At 47.6% G+C, this 8,693-nt stretch overlaps 1 protein-coding gene across 4 annotated transcripts in view; it reads right to left on the bottom strand.

Moving 5' to 3' along the window:
- Positions 1-847: 847 nt before the first annotated feature.
- Positions 848-8,693, bottom strand: part of ESRRG (estrogen related receptor gamma) — a 113,160-nt gene continuing 105,314 nt past the window's right edge. For all 4 annotated transcript variants that reach the window (XM_078858159.1, XM_078858157.1, XM_078858156.1 and 1 more), the window contains exons 6-7: positions 4,984-5,253; positions 848-1,655 (exon numbers count right to left, since the gene is read on the bottom strand). In XM_078858159.1, the coding sequence (XP_078714285.1) occupies positions 1,411-1,655; positions 4,984-5,253 (515 nt within the window). In that variant the 3' untranslated portion in view covers positions 848-1,410. The remainder of the gene's footprint in view (positions 1,656-4,983; positions 5,254-8,693) is intronic.

Raw genomic sequence — 8,693 nt, 5'->3', positions numbered from 1 at the left:
CCACAGCACACAGCCGAGCCGATCCCTTCCAAAAAAAGGCACCAATCATTTTCCATTTGGCGTGCCACGCGGCCGTTTTGACCATCGTAATTGCACGGGGGGACATCACCCATTGGCCAAACACGTGGCATAAACCCGATCCAAAATGTACCACTAAATTTAAAGACTAAAATTACCCGTGTTGTGTGTTCTCATTCTGAATGCTACGACTTTGCTTCAATTCCTCAATTATTGCTTGCATCGTCATTGGTGGCAGTGCCATCGTCAGTCAGGACATGGACATCTGCGTACGTGGAGGATCTTTCAAAGTCTTGTCCGCACGTGCTCACTTACTATGTGTTCGGTGTGTCGTGGTGCAGTGTGCTGCTGGACACTGGCTGTTGGCGAGCGCAAAGCTGTGTGTTATGGTGCTGTTGTCTGCTGGTGTGCAGTTGCTGTTTCAGTGCAAGGCTGTGTGTTATGGTGCTGGCCGAGGCTGTAACAGCTAGCTCAAGATCATAGCTGCTGTGACGCCTCACTCTGCACTCAAAACCGCTAACAGATGCACTAACACTGCCATTATTAATAATTAGACCTGATTTGTGCATTTATTTTACAATATTATCTACAAGTAGTCCTACATGTAATTAAAATGACACGATTGGAATATGAAGGAATTAATCCTGAGATTGAAACTCAAAGTTTACAGAATTTACATAAATTAATCACGTGTGTTAAATAAGCAAAGCAGTACACATTTTAAGTGAACACAAAAAAAAAGCAGCACCGATATTACAAATTGCATAACGTCTGCACACGGGAACATAACAACAACAATGTGGAAGACTTGATGACTACCTATCGGAACTTATGATGTATTTAGATATAAGAATTATTCATCTTTTTTTATTAAATAGGTATCCTTGATTTAAATAACACTGCTACGACTCAGTCGGTGAGTGAGGGTAGCTCCTATTGGATCCGCAGTCTCCGAGTTTGCCGCTGTCCACGCGTACCAGCGCCTGCCACCCCGGCAGGAGGTCAAGAAACCACAGGCGGGTTGGGCAGTGTTGCTCTCTTCTGTGCTTCATTTACAAACGTGGAAGCTCCACTCCTCCGCGCAGCCGCCCCCACGAGCAGGACATCCTCGACAACACGCACGCGGGCGAGGTGCTGCCGCGGTGGCGGGCGTAACGACGGGCCTCCTGCGCAAAGGGTCCCAGCAGAGCCTCCGTCCTTTACAAGAGCGTCCATCAACATCGTCAAGTGCAAGGAATTTCCGTAGTTGAAAGGGAGCGAACGGCCGCGCGTTACCCCCCCCCTCCCCCTCCCCCCCCCCGATTGCTGTCCGTCCGTCCATACAACGGCCGACCCCAAAAGGGCGCTCCTCCTTTTTTTTACTTTTTTTTCTAAGCGCCGCTCAAGGTCCGGTCAGACCTTGGCCTCCAGCATCTCGAGGAAAAGTTTGTGCATGGGCACCTTGCCCTCCAGTTTGACAGAGTAGAAGTGCTGCACGGCGCGCGTCGCCGTCTGCCGGAGCAGCGGCAGCGTCATGAGCAGTTTGCCGACGCGCCGGGCGTCCTCGCCGTGCATGCTGCCCTCAAAGTCCTGCAGCGCCTCGTGCAAAACGTCCTGAAGCTTTTGCACCGCCTCTCCGTCCTCGATGTGCATCGAGTCTGTGGGACAGCCACGGCACGAGCACGACACACAACGGTTAGCAACGCAGCCTATGTTCACACTAAATGTGCAGCACCGCGTCGAACACTTTCGGATAATGCCTTGCAGATCACGACCTGGTACCAGTATTTGGGCGCAGTGGTGGTGGGGAGATGTTATCTACCTCGAGTGATATGCAGGAGATCGTGGGTTCGACTCCGACCCTGACACACGTGTATTCAAAGTGTGCGTGATCTTCCCGTGGTCGCGTGGATTATTCTCTGGGTCCTCTGGTTTTACCCTCCACATTTTCAAAACGCGTTTATATTATTTGGCTGCTACTATAAATTCCCACATGATCATAAGGCACTTACATGCGCTATCATGTGTGGCCAGGTTGCCTCTGAAAAAAATCTCATATCTCAGTGGTATTTACCTGCTAAATAACATACAAAAAAAATACTGAAATTTTAGCCGGTTCTGTCTGGGTCAGTGAACTGGAAAATATTTTGGCACATCACATCCAGTATACTTCTATGTGCTGTGGCTGCTAGTCATGAGCCTGCTCTAGTTTGCCAGTGACCCATAAAATATTCAATTCTAAATTAAGCCCTGTCTGATACCATATTCAAAAGTATTTTGGTGACCAGAAGATACGTCACATATGATCGATGTGTTACTTGTTTTCTGTTACTGTGTAATTGTTTATACCGTGCTGTGTATATAGTTGAAAATTAATGATGATAAAATATGTATTGTAAAAATGTCAGAGGTGCCACCATGATCGTGGTTGTCTCCAGTGCCTCAGTAGATGGCAGGAGCTAATGCAGGTGAGCCATTCAATTTCATATCCAAACCAACTCGTTACTATACTTAAACCTGGACGTACAATTTGCACCTACGTTTGCCATACACAAGAATAAGCTGCTTTACTTATACACCTTTTTTTCACAAGTCTCTCTTATAAAGGCGACCAGTTGCCGCCATGCGCACTCACCTGCTTTGAGCAATCTACTTATTTTCACATCAACTGTTCATCCCGACTCATCTGGTTGTCTCTCAACCGAGCTTGTGCGATGGAATCTTTGGAATAGAGTTTGTTAAGTTCTGACAGTCTTAGTACCCCCCCCCTCTCCCTACACCTCCCATGCTAATTGCTGTACCATTATACCAAGTGACCAATTTAAAACGAGACGCAAAAACAACCGAGGTGGCTCACGTCACAACAGGGCTCACACGAGGACGGTGCGCGGCACGCCAAACAGCGTGCGCCACCACTTGCCAATGCCGTCGGCGCACGTGCGTGCCCAGTATGAATGTTGGCGTGCATCGCGATTCCGGGCGTTAGTATGCAGCTCGCAGGAACACGAGCAGGCTGTGGCTAATGTTGCATGAGTATGCGGCAGACAGGCACAATTACGCTGCAAGATAATTGCACAATGGAAATAAAAATTTGCTGCACCCAACTAATTTTACATGCGACTGCATCATTGCGGGCAGCATCTACTTGCGACGAATGAAGTTGGAAAGGACATGCCTATTGTCTGAACCATCCACCGTACAATAGTGACAACTCGTAGATGCATTACCCTCTCGTTGCTGCTAACACGGATTCACACACACGCACACATATACATACACACACAAGAGTATGCAGCGTACAGTGTTTTCACCCGCACACAGAACACACGCACACTATATGAGTCACAACCGCCCTCTTCAACCCTAATGTAGTTCTCAATTTTTGTAACGTGTCTTGAGATGCGGTTATAATCAAAGTCAATATGAATTACAATTATTATCGTCAATTGTTTTTGTTGCGGTGTGTACATCGAGGTAGGTACAGAGTACCTTGTACACGAAAGCTCGTGTGCTCGATTGTGGTGGACCGGGATTTTAAAAGACAAATCGCTCAATAAGGGAAAGCGCACGTGCCCTGTACTTTAGGCACATCGCAAGTGTAATCTCAAGACGTTTAGTCGTCTAGCTTAGCCAGGCTTAAATGTTATTGTTTTTAAAGGGCTGATACAAAGGCAGATCAGTTGAGATTCTCGAACACATAACTTGCAACATCAGAGCTACTTGAGAAGACAAATGAGCACGGTGTTACTTTGGTGAAACAATTTCCTTCCCATCAGTCAACAGGCCCTACGTCGATGGAAGGGCTGAACCCGTTAATTACAAAATCAATTAAAAATAATTTCGAAAGGAGTCACGTTTTAGTTCTCGGGGGCACGATTAGACAAAAGCCTCGTCTGTGGCTTACCGCAGCCTCTAATGCCTCCGCTGAAACTGAGCAAAGCCAATCTGCTTTTTCATTTTTCAGTTTGACCGATTCGCAGCCACCATTGATCAACGCGCTGCTCCCAAAACAAACTGTCAATACCTTGAAGAGCGAACAATGCGAACAAATGACTGCCCTCCCATACGGCCACTCATTACATTTCATTTAACACATTTTATTGACATTTTCCCCCGTTGTAATTAACGAGAAAAGCCAGCTGGCCTCAGACCAAGACGCTGGCCTGTGCGCGTGTGTAGCGAGCGTTTTCAGAGGCACGGGGCGAGCGCGGGCTGCGCTGAAGGGAGGCTGCGGCACACTTCGCGCACGACCTTGACTTTTTCATCAATGGACTGACGTCCATGTCAGCATCTGGCACTGCTCAATACAAATATTTATCAAAAAAGAATAAAACATTTGCTTTGGATAAATTGCTGCGCTGGAGCATGGCTCTTAAAAACCGATTGAGTGCGCGCGTTCACATTGTGGGAGTGCGGCTTGCACATTATATTCTACTGCGCAAAAAGGAAACACTCTCAAAGTTGTTCACGAATTACACGACGACCTACATTATTTCATTAAATGCTGCAGTTATACGCCCATTAAAAACTGACAAATAATTTTAGGGGAAAATGTGAGCTTTGTTTCTGTTTGCGTTAGCTCATTCGTGCAACAGAGCAGTATGGTATCGTGAAGGATTAATAAAGCAGTGTTCTTCTTCTCCTCCTCCAAACACTTGTGGTCCTGTGCGCTACTATGGATTGTATCATCATCAGCCCCGGTCTATCCACTGCTGGATGAAAACCTCCCCCCACCATCGCCTTGCAATGTCACAATCCATCATCTCACTCTTGCACACTAAATGATCTCGTCGCTCCATCTCCACGGTGGGGCGTCCTCGCCAGAAATATGGATTCATTGTGTAAATTCAAACATTTACAGAATCTTGTACCACAACCAAAGACTTTTATAAATTAGTGTAATGTTGCATCTTTTTCCATTTTTTTTACACGGGGTGATGTGTTTGACGCAGCACCGTGCTGAGGTGGGCTCCGTGCTGGCCGTACCAGAGTTAGCCAGGGCGATGGCCTTCAGAGCCACAAACTCCTCCTTGTCGAGCTTCAGGGCCTTGTACTTGCGCACGAGCTGCAGGATGGCGGAGTTGAGGTCGAGCAGACCGGCCACCTTGGACAGCTCCTCGTCCATCACGTAGTCCTCGGCCCACACGAGCTCGTCTTCGTAGGGCAGCGAGCGGAACACGACGCCCAGCAGCAGGATCTCCATCCACGCGCTCTGCAGCAGCGACATCTGGTCGCCCAGCGACAGCGTGGAGAAGCCTGGCACGCATGGCGGGCACACGCACAGGCACGTACACACGTACACACACACACGCATACACATACACCCATACAACGCTTTGAGATCCACGTTTTTGGTTGAGTGCTCAATAACGGTGTGTACCACTGTGCTCCTGCCGATGTTTTCACGGAGTGATAACTGCCTTCCCGTACGACAGAGTTTTGTCTTGCTCCGTGCAAATTAAATAATCCACTCTCGGTCTCGTCAGTACCATTAAAAATTATAACATAAATGTGCAAAAGGGATGAGGATAATAAGTTAAGTTCCCTTTTTTCATTTGTGGAGTTGCAGCAAATTGCTCTCTGACTATCTGTCTATCTAATTTAAAACTTTATATTAATACATCTTTTGTTTGACTTATTAAATTAGAGCACTGCAACATTTTAATGAGACGAGTCTGCGAATCACACCGAGATTTCACAGTTAATATGACACCTTTGCCATTTGAAACTTTTTTTTCGAAATAGTTTTTAATGAAACAAATCTATACTAATTTTCTATTAACAAGCAATGAGAATGATACTGTTTCATCACCGGCAGATACCACTAGCCTTGCGAACCTCACCGAAGCGGGCACTTCCTTGACATTTATTTTCCCGACAGCAATCGCGTTTTGCGAGGATCGTTTCGAGCACTAAACTACTGGCACCGGTGTCAACGGGCACGGCTCAGCGGCAATGCGGTGCGCGTACTCAACGGGTGTAGGATAACACTGGCCGGTGCGCGTTTAAACCTGTCACTGCATCGGGGCCTCGTGGGGCATGCGGCGGGCAGGGCTTGCGTGCGCCGTGCAGCGAGTCCCGGCCCCCGAGCCCCCCGGCATCCGAGAGGAATGCTCAGCACACTCAAAACTGCCAGCGGCAAACGATTGGATTTATACGCTTTCAGTTGGTCAGAATCTTCGGGCCAATAATTAAAACCGGGATGATTGGTCTATTGAGCGCTGGCAGAACTTTTTATCTACGGGATATTGGTGATGTTATCAGCCTGACACTTTTACTGTTGTCAGCCCCATCCCAGTGTCCAATTTTTCTTATCTCGCTGATTAACACAAGGGCTGCTTCCCACTGCATTAATTAACAGATACAAATCTACATTCACATGAAGAGATCAATACGGGGGGGAAGAATAGGCCTTCAGAGTGAATTTACTTTGGATGATGGAGAGGACGCCCCCGTCGATGTTTACGTGTGCAGAACGGCAAAAGGCTGGCGGTGGCCAACATCGCCGTGGCGGTTGCCCGGAGCGCCCCCCACGCGCCACATTCGGGGGGGGGGGGCCACGGCGGCAGCCGTGAGTGACGGGCCGAGCGCTGAATGGGAGCGCGAGAAAGAAGGATGCCTGGTGCCGCTGGAGGTTGCCGTGATAATGTGTCCCTCTATTTCTGGTCACTTGAAAAGATGCTATCTGTGGAGGTCTTGGGGCCTCCTGATTGTGGTTTTGGAAGAAGAAGAAAAAAAACCTCACAATAAACATCTGATTGAAAAGATCATTTTGTTTCAGTGAATGGAATGTAAATAGCTTGAGGCTGAACGGTAAGCAATTTAAATTAGCAGCGTATAAAGGAAACAGTGCTTATTCCACACAAACTGCACAAAGCATTGGTTGGCTTTAAAACGACTCTGCTGATGCCCCCATATCAGCGGTGGTGGTGGGTCCTGCAGCAAAGGTAGGCTTAACTCCATGGCAAGTTGCCTGGGCTGTGCCGCTTCATTTCCTGCATCACGGAAACTACTGATCATAATCCCCTAATACCTAGCAGATGGATGATACAACTTGCCAAATTTGTCAACATCATAGGACTTCCAGCCAAGATTGGCAACATTTAACGCCAGATAATTCTCAGCCACAAGAAGTGTTACATTTCATTATTATCAATTGCGGAAACGCAAACAGTGGATGCAAAAAAAATATCTTTACAGCGTCGCATGAACTACATTATTTTGTGAATCTTTTATTCAGTTTTATCCTAAATCTCACTAATACCATTAAAACCCTGCTTCACATTTTACACATTCAATTGGTCAAGAATAAAGGATTCACGTGTAATACTTGAGACTCAGATGGATGTCGGGACAATTACACGAGAGTCTTGTGTAAGGCTGAGTCCCCAAAAAAAGACAAGTTTGATCGCTGTGTTAGCCGCTACATGAATACTACAAATCCTAGTGGATCAGCTTCCAGTTTAAATCCCAGTCTCTTGTGCTAACCACAGCTGACCTTTAATCCAGACAGGTGTGGGGGCTGATTAGCGTGGCTCAGGTCTGCTCTCGGAACAATGTAATCCACATTCGGAGCCCTCAGCTCTTCTCTCGGGGCAGCCTCAGTCACATGGCTTCAATGAGCCTAATTAAGCATGCCGTAATTCCAGACCATTGCATAAATTAGACTATTCTGAGCCGAGATTAATTCTAAATATACTGGAGCAGCTGTTCAGGATGCTTGGATCGTTCGCCTGTTTGCCTAATTAGAGGCCAGAATTGCTGGGAGAAACAGAGTTTGGGTTTTGGCGGCGATCGCTACGCTGGCACTAATTTTGAAGCACCGCGAATCGCAGCTTGTGAGCGTTCAGGGAGGGCGGTAAGTGGCACACGGGGAAGCGACTTTTATGTGCCCAAATATCAACATTTACATTTTAATCAGCCAATCCCGAGCGCTGCCGCAAGAATCCTGGGCTGCGCAGAGGGCAGCAGGGAGTGGCGCAAGGCGCAGTGGGGCACTTGGACCTTCGCTCAGAGCAGGGGAACAGGACGAGGGCAGCAGAGTGGCACAGTGCCCATGGGGCACCTGGCCCGCCACTCGGCCCCGCCAGCGGCATGCGCTGTCCCGCCATTGGCCATCATCGGCGGGACGGCGCATGCCACTGGCAGCCTTAGCGGCAGCCTGCAGGGACCCACGTGAGCCATTTTCCTCTCCAAGTGTCGTCCACGAGGAAGGGCTGCGTGTTGCAAACGGTGCCACACAGCACGTCCACAGGAGGCAATTAACTCGTGTTTTGAAGACAAAATAGAACACGGTCCCACAGAGACAATAAATGTCTTGTTGAACCAAAATAAGGGCGATAATCACACTACCCTGCGCTCTCCATCAACATGGAATCATAATTACAGCACCAGTAAATCAACCAATTTTAATATTGATTTCCTTGTTAGACACAATAAATGCATCTCACTAATTGACTCAATAGCCAATTGTGGCAACATGAGCAGCCAAATGCTACAGAAATCAGTAGCCAAGTGCCTAATCTGCTTCAGGTCAGAATAATACAATTATTCACACTTTTTCATTCCAGGACTTGTGAGGGGAGAGCCATGACTGTTTAAACTGAACCATGCAAACATCTGCAATAAAGCCCAACGCATTTATAAACACACACACACTAAGAAATCCTCAAAACTACTCGACGATATTTCTTCAA

Source organism: Lampetra fluviatilis, chromosome 7 (genome assembly GCF_964198595.1).
Source record: "Lampetra fluviatilis chromosome 7, kcLamFluv1.1, whole genome shotgun sequence".
In the NCBI taxonomy this organism is placed as follows: Eukaryota; Metazoa; Chordata; class Hyperoartia; order Petromyzontiformes; family Petromyzontidae; genus Lampetra; species Lampetra fluviatilis.
Note: the sequence above shows the minus strand (reverse complement) of the source record. Positions and strands in the feature narration are given on the sequence as shown.